A 27,368-nucleotide genomic window follows, 5' to 3' on the forward strand; every position below is an offset into this window, starting at 1 on the left:
CGGAGCGGCAGTAGCCACAGAGGCATTCACGGAGCGGGATGCCAGTGGCCAGTGGTTGGTGTTCCACCTTCACGGAGCGGAAGGATGGAGGGCTGACATCTCCAAATTAAAAAAAAAACAAAAAAAAACCAGGGGTGGGTAAGAGTATGTAAAATTAACGAAGAGTTCATAGGCTATAGGTATTACCAATTATAAGGCTTGTTCAATATTTGTTGATAGATAATGTGGCTTTCAATGCATACTTCACTTTCAATACATATCCAGCATAGCTCTCTGCTTCAACGGCAAGGGAGTAGAAAAACTGATTCTTCACGCATATTAATGGTGGGGGTGAAAGGGAAATAGAACCAAAGGTTACTAGGAGCCAAGAGAAACAGATAAGTAGGAGAGAAAAAAAAGTGTGAAGCTTGCTGGGCAGACTGGATGGGCCGATTGGTCTTCTTCTGCCGTCATTTCTATGTTTCTATGTTTCATGGTAGAACAAAGTGTAACAAGGTGGGGGAATTGGTCTAGTGTGGCCTGAAGCCAACTAGAATGGGGAAGGAAGACTAAGAGAGGGGTAGAGGGAGGATGCAATTATAGCTTTATTAAAAATGGTAACAGGTATTTAAGGGGATGCCCTGGGTGAGGGCAGTCCATGGGAGCTGTGGAAGCTGAGTATTGTTAAGAGAAGGCTTGACAGAACAGCCAAGTCTTGAGTCTTTTTTTTTAACGTGATTGGGCATTGTTCCAGCCTGAGGTCAGGAGGGAGCGAGTTCCACTGTTTGGGACCAGCCATGGAAAGAGCTCTTTTTCTTAATGTCTTTTTGATGGGTGGAGCCTGAAGAGTGCCTCTCTGTTCTAATCTCAGCGGACGGGAGGAGACGTGAGGTTGTAGAGGAATTCTGAGGTCCAGTGGAGTGATGTTGTGAATGACTTTGTGGATGATTGATAATATTTTGTAGCGGATTCTGAATTTGATTGGGAGCCAGTGGAGATTCTTTAGTATGGGAGTAACATGGTCTCTTTTCTTGGATTTTGTTAGAATCCTTGCTGTTGAGTTTTGAAGCATCTGAAGAGGTTTTAATGAGTTGTCTGGAAGTCCGTGTAGAAGTGAGTTACAATAATCGATTTTTGAAAAAATGATTGATTGTAAAACTGACCTGAAATCGTGGAAATGGAGGAGGGGTCTTAACCTTTTTAAGACTTGGAGTTTAAAGTAGCATTCTTTTACCGTGTTGTTGATAAAACCTCTGTAGTTTAGTTGATTATCAATGATTACCCCGAGGTTTCTGACCCGGGGGGATAAGGCTGGGAGCGTTGCTGGGAGTGAGTTATTTACTGGGAAGTTGCCATCTTGTGAAATCAGTAGGAACTCTGTCTTGTCGGTGTTTAGTATCAGGTTGAGGTTTGAAAGTAGGTTATTGATGGAGCGAAGGCAGGAATTCCAAAAGAGTAGGGTCTTGTGCAGTGAGTCAGTAATCGGTATGAGGATTTGGACGTCATCTGCGTATACGTAATGGGTTAGCTTTAGATCGGACAGGAGCTGACATAGTGGTAGCAGGTAGATGTTGAATAAAGTTGGGGATAATGATGAGCCTTGAGGGACTCCTCGGGAGGAAATGAAAGATGTAGACTCTATGCTGTTGATCTTGACTTTATAGTATCTGTTCTGGAGGAAGGATTTGAACCAGCTTAGAGCTGTGTTTTTAATGCCGATCTCGGTTAATCGCTCTGTGAGAATCTCATGATTCACTGTATCAAATGCAGCCGTTAAGTCGAGGAGAATGATCAGACTGGGTTGTTTGTTTTCTAAGTTCAGGAGGATGTTATCTGACAGTGATAATAGCAGAGATTCTGTGTTTCGGGATTTACGGAATCCAAGTTGCGCCGGGGAGAGGATGTTGTTGTTGTTGTCCAGGAACTCGGAAAGTTGTTTATTAACTATTCTTTCCAGAATTTTGGCGATAATCGGGAGATTTGCGATCGGGCGAAAGTTGGCTGGGTTGTCAGTGGAGAGATTAGGTTTTTTTAATAAGGGTTTTAAGATGGCAAGTTTGAGGGGGTCCGGGGCTAGGCCCTGAGATAAGGAGGCGTTGATGATCTGAGCGATAGGCTTGGCGACATCTTTAGCACATGCTATAAGAAGGTTGGATGGAATCGCATCCAGAGGGTGAGATGCTGGTTTGAGTCTCTTTAGCACATTTTCTAAGTCTCAAGGGGGAGGTAAGTTTGAAATCCTCCAGGCTAGCAGTTTGGAGCGGAGAGGCAGTGAATCGTTGAGTAGGTATCGAGTTGAGAGGAGGAGAGGCGGTGATTGTATGGGGTGAGGCAAGAACCTTATTATTTATAAGCGGAGCCAGTAAGTTTGATATTTTGTTCTTGAAATATGTGGCGAGTTCAGAGGCTTTGTTTGCTGCTTTGTCATCTGGAATAGTTGGGGCAGGTGGTTTAGTGAGCGATGAAACCAAGGAGAAAAGGGCTTTTGGGTCGAAAATAAAGCAGTGGATTTTCTGTGCATAGAAGTCTCTTTTTGTTTGAAGGGTGGCAATCCTATATTGGTGCATGTGAGATTTAAAGGCCGATAGGTGGGGAGAAGGAGGAGAGAGACCGGAGAGATTGGCAGCCCACCTGCTCTTGAGAGAGTCCCAGGGACATCTATTTCGGGACTTTTAACTGATCAGCTACAGCCCTGAGGTTTCTGCCAGGGCGTTCGTCACTTTATTTAAACAAGCGGCAGACGAAAAGTCTCCGGGAGAAGGAGGAGAGAGACCGGAGAGATTGGCAGCCCACCTGCTCTTGAGAGAGTCCCCGGGACATCTATTTCGGGACTTTTAACTGATCAGCTACAGCCCTGAGGTTTCTGCCAGGGCGTTCCTCAAGTGACGTCATCGGACCGCGTCTGCCGCTATTTAAACAAGCGGCAGACGAAAAGTCTCCGGGAGAAGGAGGAGAGAGACCGGAGAGATTGGCAGCCCACCTGCTCTTGAGAGAGTCCCCGGGACATCTATTTCGGGACTTTTAACTGATCAGCTACAGCCCTGAGGTTTCTGCCAGGGCGTTCCTCAAGTGACGTCATCGGACCGCGTCTGCCGCTATTTAAACAAGCGGCAGACGAAAAGTCTCCGGGAGAAGGAGGAGAGAGACCGGAGAGATTGGCAGCCCACCTGCTCTTGAGAGAGTCCCCGGGACATCTATTTCGGGACTTTTAACTGATCAGCTACAGCCCTGAGGTTTCTGCCAGGGCGTTCCTCAAGTGACGTCATTGGACCGCGTCTGCCGCTATTTAAACAAGCGGCAGACGGCGGGTTGTGCCGTTGGCGCGCTGTCTAAGCGGCGCGCGGCTTTGGCCGGTGAAGGCGAGGAGGCGAGAATCTCTGGTCCATCTCCTATCCACGGAGGTATGTTACCAATATATTTCGGATCTCTCTTCACATAATTTGGTTAAATAAGGGTGTAGAATACCTTGCCTTAAAGACTGTTGATCTACTTTTTTTTTGTCCGTTGTGAGTTGCTTCCTAAAAGTGGGATGCCACATACTAAACGGAAGGGGAAGATAAGGCAGGATGCCTCGACCCCAGCCCGATCCATACCCATTCAAACCACTTTGCCAGGATTCTATTCTAAAGCAGGAAAAGAAACCCCGGAGAATCCCGTTATAATTGAGAGTGAGGAGCAAGCACCCACATTATTGGGAGACATAAGCCTAAGTCCCGGGGCTCCCAAGACACCTACCCCACCAAGGAGCACTGCGTCGGCCATTGAACCAGGCTTGACTCTAACACGGATGGCGTTATTGGAATCAAGCCCGATCGAGGAGGTAAAAGGTAGAGAGACGACATTGCTAGAAAAGGCAGGAGGCGATGACCCTCTTGCCGTTGAAAGGGGCCTCTGTTCATTTAGTAACAGAGAGTTAACCGACGAAAGAACTGTTTCGGTTAATGGACTGGAAGGCTCTCCCTTTCCAGTTGGCATAGATACCTCTGGGATCTCTAATGTTCAGCTTTCACAAAATGAAGGGGATCCATTTAGAGGGGATACTAATAATGTTACTTTGGAAATGATATGGAAGGCATTGGGAAGTTAAATTTAAATGTAAGTGATATGCAAAAAGTAATATCAAATTTGAATCCCTTGGTTGTAAATAATGAGTTAGCAATAAAAAAGGTGGAAGAGGAAATAACCCAGTTAAAACAAATACAGACAACTATTTTACAGGGTGAAACAATGCTCTCTAGGAAAGTAGAGATGTTAGAGAATAACAACAGACAAGCAAATTTGAGGATGGTCAATTTCTCTAAGTGTAAATTGACCTCCCCAAAAGAACAGTTGAAAAATTATTTCCAGGAGATTTTACTTTTATCTCCAGAGAAAATACCAAACATAGTAAGTGCTTATTTTATAAATTGGAAAAATGCTGAGGAAGTATTAGATCAGCAAGAAGCAACGCTGAATGTAACAGCCTTAATAGAGACATCCTTTAGTGCACAAGTTGAAAGGAGGGGCACATTGTTGGTAAAATTTTCCCTTTCATCTGAAAGGGAAAAAATTTTGAAAATATTTTTGGAGAAAAGGTCCTCCTTATATCTTGGCCAAAAGATATGGGTATACCCTGATGTCGCAAGGGAAACTCAGCAGAGAAGAAAAAAGTTCTTAGTATTAGCTAACCAAGCGAGAACATTTGGAATTAACATTGCTGTTAGATTTCCATGTAAAATAGTAATGTACGTTGAAGGTAAGAATATTATGAGCCAGAACATCTTGAGAAATTCCTGGCGGAATATCATAGCCAAAAGAGGGAAGTTTAAATCTAGTCCAGACATATTGGGTATATAGTTAAATCCTGCTTAACCCTTATATTTAGTTTTTAAGGAATTTTTTGATTTTTTTTGTTCTGTAACTTGCTTAATCTTCTCCCTAAGTATCTAGTTTAGTACTTTGGAAATAAGGAAGATAGAAAATTAATTAATTGAATTAAATAAGATGTATGTAACATAATACCTTATTTCTTATGTGAAAGTTCAATTGTATTGTTGAATTATGTAATTTGAAAATTCAGAAATAAAATAAAATAAAATAAAAAAAAGAGGCAGAGGGGTTTTGTGCCAGTTCTGTTCCATTTTTCTGAGTTCGCGCTTTAAGGTTCTTAGCTCTGGAGTGTACCACGTTTTTTTTTTCTCCTTGTTGGATTGGATCGCTTTGGTTATGAGAGGGCCTGCCACTTTGTTTGTGATTTTAGACCAAAAGGATAAGGCCGTGTCTGCGTCCGTCAGGTCGAGTTGATTTAGCTCCGAGGTTAGGTGAGAGATGAGTGTTTCCTGGTTGCATAGCTTTCTGAATTTGACTGTGGATTTCTGTGTAGCCGTAGGGGTTGGTTGTTGGTTTAGAAGGGAAGTGAAGATCAGCTTGTGGTCAGACCAGGGAATTGGAAGGCAGACTGTGCGCGAAGCTTGGGTGAGGCCTTGGTTTATGAAAATTAGATCCAGGGTATGTCCTGCTTTATGGGTGGGTTCATTTATGAGTTGTTTGAATCCCATGCAGTTGAGAGTGTTGAGGACGGATTCGCAGTTGGGGGAGCAAGGGGTGGTGTCCACGTGCAGGTTGAAGTCTCCTAACAGGATGGCGGGTTCATCAGTGTGATGTGTTTTAGCTATGCATATACAGCTAATGCATATACAGCATAGCTCTCTGCTTCAACGGCAGGGGAGAAGAATAACTGATACTTCACACATCCAGCAGAGCTCTCTGCTTCAACGGCAGGGGAGAAGAAAAAAGGGTTCGCACTCACAAAGCGGGGAGTAGCTGGCTTGTTACGGCGGTTACTACCCCAAACCAAATGTGCCTGATACTTCACTTTCCATGCATATCCAGCATGGCTCTTTGCTTCAACGGCATGGGAGAAAGACTGATACATCACGCATTTCCAGCATAGCTCTCTGCTTCTACAGCAGGGGAAAAGAAAAAACTGATGCTTCACGCATATCCAGCATAGCTTCAACGGCAGGGGAGAAGAAAAAAGGATTCACAATCACAAAGCGGGGAGTAGCTGGCTTGTTATGGTGGTTACTACCCCAAACCAAATGTGCCTGATACTTCACTTTCAATGCATATCCAGCATGGCTCTCTGCTTCAACGGCAGGAGAGAAGAAAAACTGATACTTCACGCATATCCAGCATAGCTCTCTGCTTCAACGGCAGGGGAGAAAAAAACTGATACTTCACGCATATCCAGCATAGCTCCCTGCTTCAACGGCAGGGGAGAAGAAAAAACAACCAACAAGGGCTGTACAACATAGTCTGGGTAAAACAAATAAGCATGGGTGTAGCTTGCTTATTGCGGCGGTTACTACCCCTACTACCCCTAACTAATCAAGCTAGATATTTCACTTGGATGCAGCTCCATCACTGCTTTCTACATTAATGGTGGGGGTGGAAGGGAAATAGAACCAAGAGCTAAGAGAAACAGATAAGTATGAGAGAAAAAAAATGTGTGAAGCTTGCTGGGCAGACTGGATGGGCTATTTGGTCGTCTTCTGCCGTCATTTCTATGTTTCTATGTAAAGGAGAGGGGTCTGATTCAAGGCAGCCTGGAGGGGCGTAGGTAAGGCTTATTTGTAGCTGATGGGATTTGAAAACTGCAAATTCGAAAGTATGTGATGAGTTGGTAACATGGAGGGACAATCCAAGTTTTTTATTAGCTGCAAGGAGAAGCCCACCTCCTCTTTTATTTTTTCTCTGTCTGGGGTTGGAGAAAATGTCAAAAGATTGAAGGGGAAGTTGGTTGAGAAGGACTGTATCTTCTGGTTTAAGCCATTTCTGTGATGGCGCACAAATCTGGCTGTTCATCCATGAGATAATCATGTAAGAGGTGGGTTTTTTCCGAGAGTGATTGGGCATTTAGAAGCGTTAGGGAGAATAGGGTGAGACCCAGAAGTTGGTTTAGAGGCGAGAGCATGATGGGGATTATTCTTTTTTGTTGTTGATGTTGAATATCTGGTTCGCCTTGTTTATTTGCTAAGTTTCTCCTACTGTAGCGAATGATAGGAATGGCGGAGTGGTACATGCCTGTGAATAGTATGAAACAGTTGAACTGAGCTTTTGGTCAGTATGGGTTAAAGGGGAGGAGGGTTGTTGAACTTTGAAAGAAGCTATGAGAGAGACTTTAATGACCTATAAGAGAAAGGTACTCGAAGGTTGCAAGACAAATGTTAGCAGGGGCTGTACAAAGGGGCAGGCCCCTTTGTCGTGCTCCTTCGGCGTGCGACGCCAGGAGGGAGAGCCCAAGATTTAAAGGGCTCTTACCTGGCTTCCTTTGCTTGCAATTTTCGTCACTTCCTTTCTGTTTATTTTTATGTTTATTTCGAATTTGGCGCGGCTTCTGGCTTCCGATTAATTAATGTGGATTGATTATTAATGTGGATTGACCCATGGATAAGGCGACCGCGATTTTAAGAATCGATTTTTGGACTAAAATTTTTCGACTTATATACAAGTAAGTGATTTTAATCACTAGAGGAACACAATTCTGTTTGGCACAGTTCTAGAACAGTTCACCTCGTGTGCTCTTCTGGTTCCTTGTTCTTTAACACACAGATTAGGGTCATCATTTTACAACTGTAAGTATATACCTTTTCTCCCAGGACAAGCAGGATGATAGTCCTCCCATATGGGTGACATCGGTTGGAGCCCTATCACGGAACACTTTTGTCAAAGTTTCTAGAACTTTGACAGACACACTAAGCATACCCAGCATGCCACCAACCCTGCATCCAGCAGGGGACCCCCTTCAGTCTCTTTTTTTTCCCGTGCAGCAGTTGCCTCGCGGTTCTTAGGAGCTCTGTGAGAATTTCTTTTTCCTCACTGAACTTTTTCCTTATATTTTAAAAAATTTTCCCCCATCCCGGGGTCCCCCATTGATCACTGTCCTCCAATAATGCCGGTAAGTTTTTACCTCATTCTTGTAGTCTGCTCCCGGCGGTGCTTCGATCAGTGCCCGCTGATCACCGACCGCGCGCCTCCCCCTTTTTTGTCGAAATGGCGACCGGTTTTCGGAAGTGACCCGAGTGTCCGAGGACTATGTCCATTACGGACCCCCATGACGTCTGCGTCTTATCTTTGGGGCCTTCCCACGACATCCAATGGTGCACCAGTTGTGCCCAAATGACTCCAAAAGGCCCACTTAGAAAAGATGGAACACCTATTCAAATCTAAGCGCTCAGCTCCGTCTACTCCGGACAAGAGTGCACCGAGTCGGAAACCATCTTCTTCATAGACACAGTCGCCATAGACGTCTCAACACCATCGAGACACCAGTGACCGCCCGTCACCGGCATCTTCGCGCTCAAAGACATCGACATCTTCGTCCTTGGTGCCGGAGAAGGACCGGACCAAGCATCGCGAAAAGCACCGTCATCGACACCAACGTGAACCCTTCTGATGCCAGCACAGACAAACCTTTGACTTCGGAATCGACTGAGCCGCTGTCCAAGAAGTCCTGGGGAGAGGAGTCCCCCATCCTCCTCTGGACCCGGGACACCGAGGCGTTCCCCACCTGCACCGGTGCCGGGAGCCGAGACTCCACAAATTCCTGTGGACCCTCCGGCAACGCCTATTCAGCCTCCAATCCCAGCTGCTTTGTTGCCAACACCAATTTTCCAGGAGGAATTGGACCAGATGGTTCAAGAGGCAGTGCTTCAGGCACTTCGTGGATTCCAATCGCCACCGGCACCAACTCCCATGCCGACGCCTGATCTGGTGCCTATCATGCTGGCTCCACTCCTCGAGCGATTGGATACCCTGATCAGTGCACTTCCATCAGTGCCTGTTCCTTCTGGATCAGTGGCGCCTCTGAAGACATCGATTTCTCCACTGGCACCGATCCCAATTTCCTTGTCTTGGGACTAGGAAAAGCCTCCACCGATGCCGGAGCCGATTCCTGGACCATTGGGTGTACTTCCACCCCAACGTCCATCGAAAACACCGATATCATCGGTGCCATCACAGTCCTTGGTGCCGCCTCCTCCTCTTTCGGTACCTCCATCCGTCTCATCGGTGCCACCTCCAGATCCGGCTCGTTTTGGACCTTTGCCTCCATCTGAAGGCCTGCAGGATGGAGGAGATCCACCATATGATCCTTGGGGTGATGATTCCTTTGACTCTCAAGACTCCGAGGAACTTCTGTCAGAGCCTTCACCCCCAGAAGAACGCCGCCGCTCTCCTCCAGAGGACCTCACATTTGCCAACTTCATAAAAGAGATGTCTGAAACCATCCTTTTTAAACTGCAAATGGAGGAGGATGCCAGGCATAAAATGCTGGAGGTGCTTCAGTTCGTGGATGCCCCCAAGGAGGTGATGGCAGTTCCAGTTCACGAAGTTCTCCTCGACTTGTTACATCGTACCTGGGAACACCCTGGTACAGTTCCACCAGTAAACAAGAAAACTGACGCCACGTACCTGGTTCAGTCACTTCCAGGTTTTCAAAAAAGCCAGCTAACCCACCACTCTGTGGTGGTTGAGTCCGCCCAGAAGAAGGCTAAAAGATCCCGACCTCATTCTTCTGCCCCTGCTGAAAAGAGCAAAAGTCCATGGAAGCCTTCGGCCAAAGAGGTTCCAGGGATCTATGCTTATGGCACGTTTAGCAGCCTACCAGCTATACATGATGCAATACTCAAGGAATCTCTGGAAACAAGTTCAAAACTTTTCCGAGACCCTGCCAGAATTCCAGGAAGGGACTCACTATGATCCTCCAAAAAGGGCCTGATGCTGGAAAGCACGAGGTCAGAGCAGTATATGACATTTTGAGACCGCCTTCAGAGTCTCAGCGGCGGGAATAAGCGCCAGACAATGGGAATGGCTCAAATCGTCTGACCTATGCCAGGAAGTCCAGGACAGGTTGGCAGATCTTCCATGCACAGGGGACAATCTTTGTGGCGAGAAAATTCAGGAGGCAGTGGCACAACTCAAAGATCATCATGAGACCTTGCGCCAGCTGTCCACCGTTCCCTCAGACTTCTCGTCTACCACCAAGAGGCCATTTAGACGGGAACCTAGGAGGCTATCCTATAAACCACGTAGGTATTACCCTCCTCCATCCTGTACTCGACCGTCTAGACCCTCTCAAAGATGACCGCCTCGACAACACAGGGCCCCAAAATCCCAACCAGCTCTGCAGGCTGGGCCGGCCTCGGGGTTTTGACTCCCTTCTAGAGAGCAGCAGTCAACCCCCGCCTCCAACATCTTTTCCTGTGGGAGGCTGCCTGTGCCACTTTGCCAACACATGGCACACAATCACCACCAACCAATGGGTCCTTTCTGTGGTTGCCCACAGTTACCATCTAAACTTCCTTACACTACCACCAGACTCTCCACCAAGTCAGGCGTGGAATCTAACCAACCATACTCCTTCTCGAGACAGAACTCTCGATCCTCCTGTGCTCCAGCGCCGTGGAACCGGTTCCCCGACTGCAGCGAGGAAAAAGGGTTCTACTCTCGATACTTTCTAATACCAAAAACATCAGGCGACATACATCCTATATTGGACCTCCACGCCCTAAACAAGCATCTCTGCAAGGAAAAGTTCAGGATGGTTACCTTGGGCACCATGCTCCCTCTCCTACAAAAGGGAGATTGGCTCTGCTCTCTAGATCTTCAGGAGGCATATGCCCACATAGTCATATACCCTCCTCATCGAAAATACCTCAGATTCATAGTAGGTCACAGACATTTCCAATACCGAGTGCTGCCATTCGGTCTAGCATCAGTACCCTGGGTATTCACAAAATGCCTGGCAGTAGTAGCAGCTTACTTAAGGCAGCGCAGTATCCACATCTATCCCTATCTAGACGATTGGCTGCTCAGAGGTCCATCCAAGGAGGCAGTGCTTCAGTCCCTCCGTATTACCATACGCCTACTACAATACTTGGGGTTTCTCATAAACTATCCTAAATCACGCACCCTCTCATTCATCAGAGCAGATCTCAACCCCATTCAAGCCAGGGTGTTCCTCCAGAAGGACCGATCATGCACACTGTCAACCTTAGCTAAAGCAGTACAGACTTGCTGCACTACTACAGCTCGTCACCTGCCAACCTTGCTAGGACACATGGCTTCTACAGTTCACGTTACCCCAATGGCTCAGCTAGCCATGAGAGTAACACAATGGACTTTAAAGTCCCAATGGTCCCAATCACATCAGCATATGTCCCACATTGTCCACATCACCAGCCAGCTTCGACTCTCACTAGCTTGGTGGATACAGGAGTCCAATCTTCAAATAGGACTACCTTTTCAAGCTCTAAACCCTCAAATTACACTGACCACAGATGCTTCCAACCTGTGTTGGGGTGCCCATGTCTACAACCTGCAAACCCAAAGAACCTGGACCTCAGCAGAAGCAAACCACCAGATCAATTTTCTGGCGCTCAGGGCAATACGATATGCCCTATTCGTATTTCAGGAATGCCTATCCAACAAGGTAATCCTGATTCAAACAGACAACCAGGTAGCAATGTGGTACCTCAACAAGCAAGGGGGCACAGGCTCTTACCTGCTCTGCCAGTAGGCGGCACAGATCTGGGCCTGGGCTGTCTCCCATTCCATGATACTGAGAGCAACCTACCTGGCAGGCGTGGACAATGTGATGGCAGACAATCTCAGCCAGACCTTTCATCCCCATGCATGGTCCCTAGATCCCACTGTAGCAAACAGGATTTTCCAACAGTGGGGCCGCCAGCACATAGACCTCTTTGTGTCAATTCACAACCGCAAAGTAGACCAATTCTACTCTGTACACCCCAGCCGCAAGACACCTCCAAGGGGTGCCTTTGCCCACTCGTGGACAAAGGATCTTCTATACGCATACCCTCCAATTCCACTCATCAGCAAGACTCTCGTGAAGTTACGACAAGACCAGGGCACAATGATTCTCATAGCCCCATACTGGCCGCGTCAGGTTTGGTTTCCTATCCTACATGACCTCTTGGTCCAGCAACCAATTTGCTTGGGCACAGATCCAACTCTAATAACCCAGAACAACGGACTGTTGCGTCATCCAAACCTCCACTCCCTGTCTCTGACGGCATGGATGTTGAAAGGTTGATTCTTCAATCACTTGACCTTTCTAACAATGTGTCCCACGTCCTCGTAGCTTCTCGGAAGCCTTCTACCAGGAAATCTTATCGTTCAAAGTGGAAAAGATTCTCCTTGTAGTGCATGGCAAAGGACATAGACCCCTTTTCCTGCCGCACAACAAGGTTCTTGGACTACCTTTGGCACCTTTCGGAGTCTGGCCTACAAACTTCCTCCATCCGAATGCACTTAAGTGCCATAGCCGCATACCACAAAGGTGTAGGAGATGCCCCACTATCGGCACAACCCCTTCTAGGGTGCTTTATGAGAGGCTTACTCCAGCTGAAGACTCCACTGCGTCCCCCAATTGCGGCATGGGACCTCAATGTTGTGCTAGCACAGCTCATGTGACCTCCGTTCGAGCCCCTACACTCCTGCAAGCTCAGACTTCTCACTTGGAAAGTGATCTTTCTAGTGGCTGTAACACCCGCTCGCAGAGTCAGTGAGCTACAGGCACTGGTAACATACCCACCTTACACCAAATTTCTCCACAATCGTGTGGTACTCCGCACTCACTCTAAATTTCTGCCGAAGGTAGTTTCTGATTTCCACATGAATCAGTCCATAATACTTCCTACTTTTTTTTCCAAAGCCTCACTCACACCCAAGTGAGCGGACACTGACTGTAAACGTGCGCTCGCATTTTATTTGGACCGCACTGCAGCCCATAGGAAGTCCACCCAACTGTTTGTCTCCTTTGATAAAACCAAACTAGGAGTTCCGGTGGGCAAGCAGACCGTGTCCACCTGGCTGGCAGACTTTATTAGCTTCTGCTACCAACAAGCAGTCCTTCCGCTACAGGGATGCGTGAAAGCGCATTCGGTCAGAGCCATGGCAACGTCAGTAGCACACCTCCATTCAGTACCTATTGTGGACATCTGTAGAGCTGCCACATGGAGCTCTCTCCACACCTTCACAGCTCACTTTTGTCTCGACAAGGCTGGCAGGCTGGCAGGCAAGATTCTGCAGTCCTACGTAATCTGTTTCCAGTTAAATGACCCACTGTGAAGTTCAGGCTACCCTTATAACCAACAGCACCCCTATTGTGCCTATTGCACGTCGTTAGGTGCTGCTTGGTTGCCTCTATTCGGGCATCCTATAGCTTGCTATTCACCCATATGTGAGGACTACCATCCTGCTTGTCCTGGGAGAAAGTAGAGTTGCTTACCTGTAACAGGTGTTCTCCCAGGACAGTAGGATGTTAGTACTCATGAAACCCGCCCGCCACCCCGCGGAGTTGTTTACTGACGTTTTCTTATTTATTTTTTGCTTGTACTTTTTGCTACAAACGAGACTGAAGGGGGATCCCTGCTGGATGTGGGGTTGGTAGCATGCTGGGCATGCTCAGTGTGCCAGTCAAAGTTCTAGAGACTTTGACAAAAGTGTTCCATGATAGGGCTCCATCCGATGATGTCACCCATATGTGATGACTAACATCCTGCTGTCCTGGGAGAACACCTGTTATAGGTAAGAAACTCTGCTTTCACTCTAGAGACCTCATAAACAGGCCTATGCAGTATCAGCACGCGTGAAACGGGCTCTCATGATTGAGAGCCTGCTCTCTTAACATGCGCCGATCCAGCTCTCCCGGGCGCCTGATTTAATATTTATATGTGCTGCTGTGGTAAAAAGGAGACGCTAGGGAAAATTGTGCGTCCCTAGTCCCTCCTCAGCATTGGGCACCCAGAAGAGGTGACTGTCAGCAGGTTAGGAAAATAGGCACACATTAATTGAGCGCATTTTCCTAATCTGACCGCCGGCGACATGGTTTATTTTTGTTTGCCAGTTCTCCTTTTTTCGGTTCCTATGACTTAATATCATCACAATATTAAGTTGGCGGAAGTACAGAAAAGCAGTATTTTATGCTTTTCTGTTTACTTTTGGGGCTCCTCAAGAATTAATGCCTGCCCTGGGGCAGGCGTTAATTTTTGAGAGTAAAAATGTGCACATTGGGCGTACATTTTTTTTTTTTTTTTGCATCGGGGGGTAATAGCTAATAGCCTCATTAACATGAATTTACATAAGAGCTCTATTAGCCATGCACTGGTTTGGATGAGCGTTTTGGACACACTGGTCCCCTTATTGCATGAGGTATTTTGGATGCACGTCCAAAACGTGCATCCAAACTAATGTAAAACTGTGCACCCAACCAAGCACACTATATTGCATCGGCTTGAAAGTGGCATAAGCAGCCATTGAAGCCAAAGATCTGCATTTTTAAATCAAATATTCAAAAACCGAAGCAAAAGATTGTACACTAAACAGACTTGAAGACAAGAACTTGGCTACAGAAATATAGTGATTGCTGTTCTGTAAGAGTGACAGGATCCAGGCATTGTTCTGGAGGGGTGTCGGGGAGGACCCAGTAAGAGCGCTAGAGATTGATCAGGCAAAGCTAACACAGGTCAGAAACAAAAGGATTCAGACCAAGATCATTTCACTTCCAATTGTATGCATCTGAAAATACACATTGTGATTATCATCCTTGAGAAGGGAGGATAGGATGGGGTAGGGTAGAGCAAACGAAACCAGTGACAAAACCTCCACAGCCACAGAAAAAGTGAGTTGAGTGATAACACCAGTGCTGATTCTAACATTTTTAAGCCAGTGTTCAAGCTGTTTGTCTACTGCTGAGGCGAGAACTGAAGTCTTTGTATGTTACTTCTTGCCCTGTCTAGGCATACCTTTGGGATAATAACCAGGTGGTTGTGGAATGGTTGGAGAAGCACTTACAAGAAGAGGATGGCGCCCGCTCTGCCATTCGGGAAAACATCAAATACTTGAAGCGTGATTATGCAGTCAAGCACATTCGAAGGTCAGTTGATGCACGGTGTCCCCCTTACATTTTGAGGGATGTTTACTTTCTAATATCGTTATTGCTATAGCATCAGTGGAATTGTGCAAGATATAGTCTGTATTTACTCTCTGAAACCTGTGTGTGACAGTTGAAGTGGTTAAGTGACTTTTCAAGATCACACATTAAGTATTAGTGATGACATTTGAATCTACGTGCAAAGATATAGAGATGTGTTCTCTGATGCATGCCACTTATGGGGGATCCGTTTTGGGTTCAGGTGCTCTCTAAGGTTAGACATCTGGTTTTGCCAGATGGGGAAGTGCCCAGTCCATTAAAGCTTCGTTTTCAGCAGGGAGTTGTGCCAGTAGAACTATCCATAGGTTACATAGCTTTGCTATCATTGGTCTACACTGCAGCCTTTCTACCTTTTTATATAAAGTACTGAGTTATGTGTGAAGCATGCAGGAACAGAAAGATTTGAAGAAGAATTCAGCATTTGTGCAGCTAGTTTTCTTTGGATTTTATTTCATTTAAATTTTTTTAATAAGCATTCCCTTCCCTCTCCCTAATTCTAATATCAGTTACACTGTAAAGCCACATTGGCTGAATTCTTGTTGTATGGAAACCGATGTGATGTTTACTTAACGAATGTCGGTATATAAAAAACTTTAAATAAATAAATATTCTGTATGAAACGCTAATATATAACCTCACAAACATAATTAATGTATATCAGATAGATCTCAGAAAACAGACTGTAAATGTGACCACCTGTGATGAACTCAGTCATAAGTTAAAAACTCCAATATATTTCTTTTTTTAGTGATGCTGATATAGTGCTTGATCGACATATACATGTTTCGCAGTTCCTGCATCAGGACAATATTTACAACCAAAAATCGCCATTAAAATATTTCCCATGCAGCTTTTAGCAAGACTTGATCAGATCAGAATGTTTCCCATGTGGCTTTTTTCATAGCTTAATCATTGACTCAATGTCTACCTGTTCTAAATTTCAAAATGGTGCTAAAGAAAGTTAAGAAGAGCGTCTCGTTCAAAGAGCAACTTACATGTTGAAGTCATTGTGGCCTCAGACACACTTTTTTCATTGGTTATTCATTTACGGCCCAATTTTAAAAAGGCCATGCACTTAAAAAAAAAAGGGGTTATGTGTATGCCTGGGCCTTGCGCGCATTTTAGAATAGGCCCAGCCACGCGTGTAACCCCATTACATGCCGAAGTGCCTGGCCCTGCAAAAGGGACGAGGTGGGGGCATGGTCAGGATGGGGTGGGGGATGGGCTTTCCCGAGGAAGCATGTGCCGGCAGCCGGCTGGCATGCGGAGATTACTTCTGCTCCCAGAGAGCAGTAAGTATTAAAATTAAAAAATTAGCGATAGGTAGGGTTAAATTAGGGGTCGGGGAGGAGAACGGAAGAAATAGGAAGGTTAAGGTTAGGAAAGTTCCCTCCTTAATTGGAGCAGACTGGGACGGAATTGGGGGAGGCCCGATTGCGTCGCTGCATGTATTTGCTAAAATCCCCCCCCCCCCACGCGTGAGTTGCGGGCCAACCACACATGTGCGTGCCGGCGCATGTATGTTATAAAATCAGCTGTCCATGTGCGCACACCGGGACCCGCGTATACGGGTCTTAAAATCGACCCCTTATTTATTTTGTTTCTTATTCACAAAAACAAGTTCCATTCTATATTTACATTTAGACCCACAGTTTAGTTGATAAATCCATCTTTGCTCCTTTTGAGGTAGAATCTGATCTCTATTTCCCGCTTGTGGATAAGAACATAAGAACATGCCATACTGGGTCAGACCAATGGTCCATCAAGCCCAGTATCCTGTTTCCAACAGTGGCCAATCCAGGCCATAAGAACCTGGCAAGTACCCAAAAACTAAGTCTATCCCATGCTACTGTTGCTAAAAATAGCAGTGGCTATTCTCTAAGTCAACTTAATTAATAGCAGGTAATGGACTTCTCCAAGAACTTATCCAATCCCTTTTTAAACACAGCTACACTAACTGCACTAACCACATCCTCTGGCAACTAATTCCAGAGTTTAATTGTGTGTTGAGTGAAAAAGAACTTTCTCCGATTAGTTTTAAATGTGCCTCATGCTAACTTCAAAGAGTGCCCCCTAGTCTTTCCATTATCCGAAAGAGTAAATAACTGATTCACATTAACCCGTTCTAGACCTCTCATGATTTTAAACACCTCTATCATATCCCCCCCTCAGCCGTCTCTTCTCCCAGCTGAAAAGTCCTAACCTCTTTAGTCTTTCCTCATAGGGGAGCTGTTCCATTCCCTTTATCATTTTGGTCGCCATTCTCTGTACCTTCTCCATCGCAACTATATCTTTTTTAAGATGTGGCGACCAGAATTGTACACAGTATTCAAGGTGCGGTCTCACCATGGAGCGATACAGAGGCATTATGACATTTTCCGTTTCATTCTCCATTCCCTTTTTAATAATTCCCAACATTCTATTTGCTTTTTTGACTGCAGCAGCACACTGAACTGATGATTTCAATGTGTTATCCACTATGACTGTTGCGTCCGTCGGTCGCAGACGGCTGCAACCACTCTGCCTCACCTCTTTTTTGCCTTTCTCCGCCTCCATGGGTAAGATGGCTGCCTCCGGTGCCGAGTGCTGAAACCCACGGCATCTCCAACTCAGCATGGGCATCCCCGCCTGCCATGCTCCTTCCCGTGGCCTCCTAGGGCGCGCGCACGCTGCTTACACTTATCTATACGTCATGGCAGGAACTTCGGGGGTGTCCCCTCCGCATGACGTTCATACCTCCGGGTATTTAAACCTCCGCTCTACTCAGAACGAACGAGTTAGAAAGGACTTCAGTTTATCTACTCTGACCGTGTCTAAGCTGCACACTTAGACTCCTCGCTGCCCTCCAGGGTATCTCGCTTCTGAAGAAGCTCTGGGATCCCGCTCCTTGGGGGCCTCTCGCTTCCAACTACCCTTAGGGGTTTCTACCACTAACTAGACAACCGCTCCTCGGGGGTCTTTCTTCTCTTTTCAGGATTCTGCGCTTCCAGGTACCAGGGGGATTCCTGCACTACTCTTCAGTGAGTACTTCTATGATCCAGCTCTCCAATTCCACCCACCAGGTTCGGCTTATCCCGCTCTGCGGAACACTACCAACCGTCTACATCTGGGTGAGACCTAGTCATCTGAGGCTGTCTGAACGTATTGGCACCTTGCTGGACTTCTGTGCCATATCCTCCTGCAAAATCAAAAACGATGGTTAAACTGGTATAAATTTAAAACACTCCCAACTGCCATAAGACTCTGTTGGACCCTTGATCCTAGAGGCAATGTTAACAACAGACTCTTTTGAGATATAGGGTCACTTTGCTTTTATTTCATATCACTTATGGCAGTTGGGAGTGCTTTAAATTTATACCAGTTTAACCATTGTTTTTGATTTTGTTGACAAATAAAGGTTACTGGAATACACTATTGTGTGTTGGTCGGTGCGTTTGTGATCCATATCCTCCTGCACCATTACCATCATTCTATAGCAGTACAATAAAGCTTTCCGTCTCCAGTGTCTGCTCTCTGAGTCTAGCCTATCGCTGTGGTTCCCCAAGGGGTCCCTTCCCGCGGGAGGAGTCAACACCACTGCGACTAAGAGTCCACACTATGCCTCAAACTCAACATTGACACCTAGATCACTTTCTTGGGTCGTAGCTCCTAATATGGAACCTAACATTGTGTAACTATAGCATGCATTATTTTTCCCTTTATGCATCACCTTGCACTTATCCACATTTAAATTTCATCTGCCATTTGGATGCCCAATGTTCCAGTCTCAGAAGGTCTTCCTGCAATTTATCACAATCTGCTTGTGATTTAACTACTCTGAACAATTTTGTATCATCTGCAAATTTGATTACCTTAGTCGTCGTATTTCTTTCCAGATCATTTATAAATATATTGAAAAGTACAGTTCCCAATACAGATCCCCGAGGCACTCCACTGGCCACTCCCTTCCACTGAGAAAATTGTCCATTTAATCCTACTCTGTTTCCTGTCTTTTAGCCAGTTTGTAATCCACGAAAGGCATCGCCACCTATCCCATGACTTTTTACTTTTCCTAGAAGCCTCTCATGAGGAACACTGTCAAACGCCTTCTGAAAATCCAAATATACTACATCTACTGGTTCACCTTTATCTACATGTTTATTAACTCCTTCAAAAAAGTGAAGCAGATTTGTGAGGCAAGACTTGCCTTTGGTAAAGCCATGCTGACTTTGTTCCATTAAACCATGTCTAGAAATATGTTCTGTGATTTTGATATTTAGAATACTTTCCACTATTTTTCCTGGCACTGAAGTCAGGCTAACTAGTCAGTAGTTTCCCGGATCACCCCTGGAGCCCTTTTTAAATATTGGGGTTACATTAGCCACCCTCCAGTCTTCAGGTACAATGGATGATTTTAATGATAGGTTACAAATTTTTACTAATAGGTCTGAAATTTCATTTTTTAGTTCCTTCAGAACCCTGGAGTGTATACCATCCAGTCCAGGTGATTTACTACTCTTCAGTTTGTCAATCAGGCCTACCACATCTTCTAGGTTCACCGTGATTTGGTTCAGTCCATCTGAATCATCACCCATGAAAACCTTCTCTGATACGGGTATCTCCCCAACATCCTCTTCAGTAAATACTGAAGCAAAAAATCATTTAATCTTTCCGCAATGGCCTTATCTTCTCTAATTGCCCCATTAAACCCTCGATCATCTAAAGGTCCAACTGACTCCCTCACAGGCTTTCTGCTTCAGATATATTTTAAAAAGATTTTACTGTGAGATTTTGCCTCTATGCCCAACTTCTTTTCAAATTCTCTCTTAGCCTGTCTTATCAATGTCTTACATTTAACTTGCCAACGCTTATGCATTATCCTATTTTCTTCTGTTGGATCCTTCTTCCAATTTTTGAATGAAGATCTTTTGGCTAAAATAGCTTCTTTCACCTCCCCTTTTAACCATGCCGGTGATCATTTTGCCTTCTTTCCACCTTTCTTAATGTGTGGAATACATCTGGACTGTGCTTCTAGGATGGTATTTTTTAACAATGACCACGCCTCTTGCACACTTTTTACCTTTGTAGCTGCTCCTTTATGGGTTTTTTTTCTATTTTTCTCATTTTATCAAGGTTTCCCTTTTGAAAGTTTAGCATGAGAACCGTGGATTTGCTTACTGCTCCCCTTCCAGTTATTAATTCAAATTTGATAATATTATGATCGCTATTTGTTATAATTAGTGAGGTTTGGGTGGACCCTTGGACACTGTGGCAGCTGACCATGCCCATGGGGGGAAGTCCCGTGAGGGGCCACAGGTCAGGCTCAGCTTTGGACACACAAACACAGAGATTGATCTTTTATTAGACAATGAGATAAAGCCACCAGAGGTGGCAGTGGTGAGCAGTAGAAGTAACCTGGCTGGGCTAGTATCCCTCAGGCGCTGGAACAGCAACTCCTCTGGTAGCAGTGCTGTAGTGGAAAGAACTGAGAATAATGAGTACAGTGGAATAATCACAAGCCCCAGTATGGAGAACCCCAGGATAGGGAGAGCAGGTCCTCGAGGGGCGAGTACCTGATCCCTGAGAGCTGAGAGGCTTGAAGGTGATGTACTCACACACCGGTTCCACATAGGAGATGGCACTAGGGCTGGAATGGAGGCAGGCCCTCGAGGAGCGAGTACCTGGTTCCAGGGAACAGCTCTGAGGTGAAGATGGTTGTACTCACTGGTGTTGAAGATAGCGAATCCTTCCAGGCAGAAGAGAAGGTAGAAGCAGGCAGCGAGTCAAGAAACATGGGCCCTCAAGGAGCGAGTACCGGTTTCCTGATAGCGACCTGAAAAGCAAGTGAGGCCCCCGAGGAGCGTTAGCATTAGCGTTAAGAGTCCAATAGAGATTGGAGGCAGAGTAGCTGGGTATGGAGAGTGAATCCCATCCGTAAGGAACCCCCTTGCTAACTCAAAGGCTAGCAAACAAAGTAGGCTTTAAATATCTGGGCAACACAGGGGGACACCCCTGAGGTTCGCGCCAAGTAGAAAATAAGGTTGAGGGCCGCGCGTTGCGCGCGCCCTAAGGTACGAGTGGAGGATGGCAGGAGGCAGCGCCCAAGCCAGTCCGGGGATGCTGGAGAGGATGGCAGGCAGACGCCGCAGCAGCCAGTCGTCCATCCACAGCACTGTTGCCAAGTGGCCCCACCACCATTACCTCTCTCACCAAATCCTGTGCTCCACTGAGAATTAGATCTAAAATGGCTCCCTCTCTCGTCTGTTCCTGAACCAATTGCTCCATAAAGCTGTCATTTATTCCATCCAGGAAGTTTATCTCTCTAGCATGTCCCGATGATACATTTACCCAGTCAATATTGGGATAATTGAAATCTCCCATTATTACCGCACTACCAATTTGGTTAGCTTCCCTAATTTCTCTTAGCATTTCATTGTCCATCTCACCATCTTGGCCAGGTGGATGGTAGTATACTCCTATCACTATAGTCTTCCCCAACACACAAGGGATTTCTACCCATAAAGATTCTATTGTGCATTTAGTCTCATGTAGGATGTTTATCCTGTTGGACTCTATGCCATCCCGGACATAAAGCACCACACCGTCTCCCGGGTGCTCATCTCTGTCATTGCGATATAATTTGTACCCCGGTATAGCACTGTCCCATTGGTTGTCCTCCTTCCACCATGTCTCTGAGATGCCAATTAAGTCTGTCATCATTCACTGCTATATATTCTAATTCTCCCATCTTACCTTTTAGACTTATGGCATTAGTATACAAACATTTCAATGTGTGTCTTTTGTTTGTATTTTCATTCTGCTTTTTAATTGATAGAGATAAGTTAGAATTTTTTAGCTCAGGTGAGTTTTTAGTTACAGGCACTTGGACTACTTTTCTTATTATTGGAACCTCACTGTCTGGATGCCCTAATTCTAATGCATCATTAGTATCCTTTGAAGATACCTCCCTCCAAACCATGCACTGCTGAGCGACTGTCTGCTTTCCCCTTTGTTCTAGTTTAAAAGCTGCTCTATCTCCTTTTTAAAGGTTAGCACCAGCAGTCTGGTTCCACCCTGGTTAAGATGGAGCCCATCCCTTCGGAAGAGACTCCCCCTTCCCCAAAAGGTTCCCTAGTTCTTACAAAACTGAATCCCTCTTCCTTGCACCATCGTCTCATCCATGCATCGAAACTCCGGAGCTCTACCTGTCTCTGGGGAACTGCGCGTAGAACAGGGAGCATTTCAGAGAATGCTACCCTGGAGGTTCTGGATTTAAGCTTTCTACCTAAGAGCCTAAATTTGGCTTCCAGAACCTCCTTCCCACATTTTCCTATGTCGTTGGTGCCCACATGTACAACAACAGCCGGCTCCTCCCCAGCACTGTCTAAAATCCTATCTAGGTGACACGTGAGGTCCGCCACCTTCACACCAGGTAGGCATGTTACCAGACAATCCTCACGCCCACAACTGAATCTCCAACTCTGACGGCCGACCTAACCCTTCCCTCCTGGGCAGTAGACCTTGGAGACACATCCTTGGTGCAAAAGGACAGTACACCACCTGGAGAGCAGGTCCTTGCTGCAGGATCCTTTCCTGCTGCACCAGGTTGATGCTCTTCGATCATGAGACCTTCTTCCTCCAAGGCAGCACCAGGGCTGCCATTCTGAAGTTGGGACTTGGCTACTATGTCCCTGAAGGTCTCATTTATATACCTCTCTGTCTGCCTCAGCTCCTCCAGGTCTGCCACTCTAGCCTCCAGAGATCACATTCGTTCTCTGAGAGACAGGAGCTCTTTGCATCGCATGCACATGTACAATTTCTCACCGGCGGGTAAAAAATCATACATTTATTTATTTATTTAAACTTTTTTCTATACCGACGTTCCAGGCAATCCAAAGCCTCCCGCGACCGCCAGCACTGGTGCCTGTGCGGGAATTGGCACCAATGCCTCCGGTGCTGCTGCCTCTCCTAGACAAGCTGGATCTGCTCATCGGTGCCCTGCCAGGGGCACCGAGAAAATCACCGTTACAGATGATTCCATCGACACCCATCCCGCTTTCATCGGGAGAAGAGTACATGTCGATGACAGAGCCTGTTCCGGGACAGTCGGGACTTCCCATCCCGGCCCTTCCAGAGGTCTACACCGCGCCAGCCTCGAGCTCAGAAAGCTCAAGCTCCTTCCCAACCTGCTCCTACAGTGAGAGTTTGACTTCAGAACGAAGACCATCCTCCGTTACCCAATCTACCTGTGGGCGGCCGCCTAGGCCACTTCTCCACCAAGTGGCTAAACATCACCACCGACTGCTGGGTGCAAGCAGTTGTCGCTCAAGGCTACCATCTAAATTTCCTCTCCATCTCGTCGGATACTCCACTTCGGCCGGGGTGGCCCACTGTCGACAACTGTCACCAATTGCAGCAAGAGGTATCCTCCCTGCTGCAAGCAAATGCCATAGAACCGGTTCCTCTTGCCCAAAGAGTACTCGGATTCTACTCTCGATACTTTTTAATCCAAAAAATACAGGAGGAATTCACCCAATATTAGACCTAAGGGCCTTAAACAAGCATCTTCGGAAAGAGAAATTTCGGATGGTAACCTTGGGCTCTTTGGTTCCCCTTCTTCAACAGGGGTATTGGCTTTGCTCTCTAGACCTAAAAGATGCGTACATGCACATCGCAATTACCCCGTCTCACAGGAAATACCTCCGCTTCCTTGTCGGGAACCAACATTTCCAATACAATGTCCTTTCATTCGGCCTAGCGTCAGCCCCTCAGGTTTTCACGAAGTACCTAGCAGTAGTAGCTGCATACTTAAGAAGACTGGGCACTCATGTCTACCCTTACCTGGATGACTGGTTGCAAAGAGCTCAGTCATCGGAAGGAGTTCTTCACTCCCTCCACCTTACAGTGCAACTACTAATCTCATTGGGATTTCTAATCAATTATCAGAAATCTCACCTGACTCCATCTCAGTTCCTCTCCTTTATCAGAGTGGATCTCGACACGATCCATGCAAGAGCTTTTCTTCCCAAGGACCGAGCTCACACATTGGCGTCGTTGGCACAGAACATAAGATCTCGTCAAACCACGACAGCTCGTCATCTACTAGTCTTTCTGGGCCATATGGCATCCTTGGTCCATGTTACCCCTATGGCTCGTCTAGCCATGCGATTAACTCAGTGGACATTAAAGTCCCAGTGGTCACAGGCACATCATCCAATGTCCAACATTGTCCACAACACCAGGCGACTTCGTCTCTCACTGGCATGGTGGATCCTGGAGTCCCATCTCCTTCAAGGTCTACCCTTTCAAACTCCAGAACCTCAAATAGTATTGACGACCAATGCTTCCACTTTAGGGTGGGGAGCACATGTCAACCACCTACAGACTCAGGGAACCTGGTCGGTAGAGGATTCACAACACCAAATAAATTTTCTGTAGCTCCGAGCGATCAGATATGCTCTCACTGCGTTTCGGGATTGTTTGTCCAACAAAACACTCCTGATCTAGATGGACAACCAGCTAGCAATGTGGTACATCAACAAACAGAGAGGAACCGAATCCTACCTCCTTTGTCAGGAGGTAGCACAGATTTGGGCTTTTGCTCTATCTCAGGCCATGCTTCTCAGAGCGACCTACCTGGCAGGTCTGGACAATGTTCTAGCGGACAATCTCAGTCAGGAATTTCAGCCCCACGAGTGGTCCCTCAACCCTGTCATTGCGGACAGTTTATTCCGGAAGTGGGGGCGTTCGACCATCGACCTATTCGTGTCTCTGCAGAATCGCAAGGTGGACAACTTCTGCTCTCTCCATCGCAGTCACAATGTTCCACCTCGAGATGCGTTCGCCCTCTCCTGGAGGGAAGGTCTCCTTTATGCCTACCCACTACTTCCTCTCATCAGCAAGTCTCTCATGAAGCTACGCATGGTCTAATGATTCTCATAGCCCCCTACTGGCCACGTCAGCCTTGGTTTCCCATCCTTCGGGATCTCTCTCTGTGTCCACAGATTCTTCTAGGCTCGGACCTGTCCCTCATATCTCAGAGGAACTGCCAATTGCGCCACCCCAACCTTCAGGCCTTGTCACTGATGGCTTGGATGTTGAAACGTTGATCCTACAGCCTCTCAATCTTTCGGAATCTGTATCTCAAGTCCTGGTAGCTTCACTAAATACTAGAAGGTCTTATCATTCGAAATGGAAAATATTTTCGTTATGGTGTACTTCAAAGGAGTTAGATCCTTTTACCTGCCCCACAAATCAGTTTTTAGACTACCTCTGGCATCTCTCGGAGTCGGGTTTACAAACCTCCTCCATCAGAGTGCATGTCAGTGCGGTGGCCGCCTTCCATAGGGGTACAGGGGATGTCTCTATCTCGACACAGCCCTTGGTAGTGCGCTTTATGAAGGGCTTGCTTTACCTGAAGCCTCCTCTCCGTCCATCGGCCCCATCTTGGGACCTTAATGTGGTTTTAGCACAGCTCATGAAACCTACGTTTGAGCCTCTGCATTCCTGCGAGCTGAAACATATCACTTGGAAGGTCCTTTTCCTTCTGGCATTAACGTCTGCTCACAGGATCAGTGAGCTATGGGCGCTGGTTACATACCCCCCTTAAACAAAATTTCTTCATGATCGGGTGGTCCTTCGCGCACTCATCCAAAATCTCTACTGAAAGTGGTATCTGAATTTCATTTAAATCGATCCATAGTGCTGCCTACTTTCTTTCTGAAGCCCCACTCACTGTCTGCTGAGCCGGCTCTGCATTCCTTGGACTGTAAACGTGCGCTTGCCTTTTATTTGGAACACTCGGCAGGCCACAAGAAATCCACCCAACTCTTTGTTTCCTTTGATAACCTTAAGCTGGGAATGCCGGTTGGAATGCAGACCCTGTCCTCCTGGATAGTGGACTGTATTTCCTTCTGCTATCAGCAAGCAGGCCTTCCGCTTCAGGAAGGAGTTAAAGCGCACTCCATTAGAGGTATGGCAACGTCGGTTGCACACCTTCGTTCTGTACCTCTCATTGATATCTGCAAAGCTGCAACCTGGAGTTCTCTTCATACCTTTGCAGCACACTATTGCATAGACAAGGCTAGTACACAAGATTCTATCTTTGGCCAGTCTGTTCTACGCAATCTATTCTCAGCGTAATATCCAACTTCCTTCTACACCCGCTGGGATATTCAGGCTGCCTGTATACCAAAGAATCACCCCTGTTGTTGTGCCTGTTGCACGTCTTTGAGTGTTTTCGGTACATGCGCGGGCATCCTCAGCTTGTTATTCACCCACATGTGAGGACTACCATCTTGCTTGTCCTGTGAGAAAGCAGAGTTGCTTACCTGTAACAGGTGTTCTCCAGGACAGCAGGCTGTTATTCTTCACGAAACCCACCCGTCACCCCGCGGATTTGGGTACGCTTGCGATTTATTATGTTATTTTTCGCACGCTCTTTTTTGCTATACACAAGACTGAAGGGAGACCCCTGCTGGATGCAGGATTAGTGCCATGCTGTGCATGCCCAGTAGGTGCCAGTCAAAGTTGTAGAAATTTTGACAAAAGTATTCCGTGATTGGCTCCATCAGATGATGTCACCCACATGTGAGGACTAACATCCTGCTGTCCTGTGAGAACACCTGTTACAGGTAAGCAACTCTGCTTTCTTTGAGAGCTAGAGTGTAGCTCTCAAAATCGGTAGGTATTACAAAAGGTCTTATTCATGATTCTAATACTTCTACTACCCATAGAACCTTATCTTGTGGTATGAGAGTGTATAATGAATTAATGTCCATTGTTACTAAATACCAATCAGTGACATCCTCTTCTACATAACCTAATAAACCATTCTAGAATGGACTTGTTCCTGGAGACTATGGGTCTCCCCGATGGATGATTTAAAGTTTTGTGAACGTTTGGTGTAACATAGCCAGAATCCTTGGATGTTCCTTATTCAGGAATCTATATTCTACTCATTTTAGGAAACCTATTTGTAATACATGAGTAGTAATCTCCTTGATTTTATTCCTTAACTATCTGGTAGGGTCAGTTGTTAATTGCTTATAACTATTCCTATCATTTAATCGTCTCATTACCTCTTTAATCACAGCAATCTTGTATAACTATTTCGCCCCTTTGTCTACCGGCTTAATGACAATCGTCATATCTTGACATAAATATTCCAACTCACTTCTCTCATCAGTGTTTAAATTATGATGATAAGGATGCTTACATAACTCCAATTCTCAAATACTAGCACTTGAAACATTGCTAAAGTAGAATTTATAGGTCCAGGTGGTTCCCATGTAGCGCACGATCTTACAGTTCCAACTGCAGTCCCTTGTGGATGTTCTGGAAAAAAATCTTAAGTAATAATGATCAAATAAATTTAAGATCTATTCTGATTGAAAAGAATCATAATTATTTT

At 46.1% G+C, this 27,368-nt stretch overlaps 1 protein-coding gene across 1 annotated transcript in view; it reads left to right on the plus strand.

Annotated features, from left to right (window-relative positions):
* LOC115100985 (acetyl-CoA carboxylase 2-like) overlaps positions 1-27,368 on the plus strand; it is a 982,255-nt gene that overhangs the window by 948,642 nt on the left and 6,245 nt on the right. The window contains 1 exon segment of the mRNA XM_029620121.1: positions 14,784-14,920. Within this exon segment, the coding sequence (XP_029475981.1) occupies positions 14,784-14,920 (137 nt within the window).

This window comes from Rhinatrema bivittatum, chromosome 11 (genome assembly GCF_901001135.1).
Source record: "Rhinatrema bivittatum chromosome 11, aRhiBiv1.1, whole genome shotgun sequence".
NCBI lineage: Eukaryota > Metazoa > Chordata > Amphibia > Gymnophiona > Rhinatrematidae > Rhinatrema > Rhinatrema bivittatum.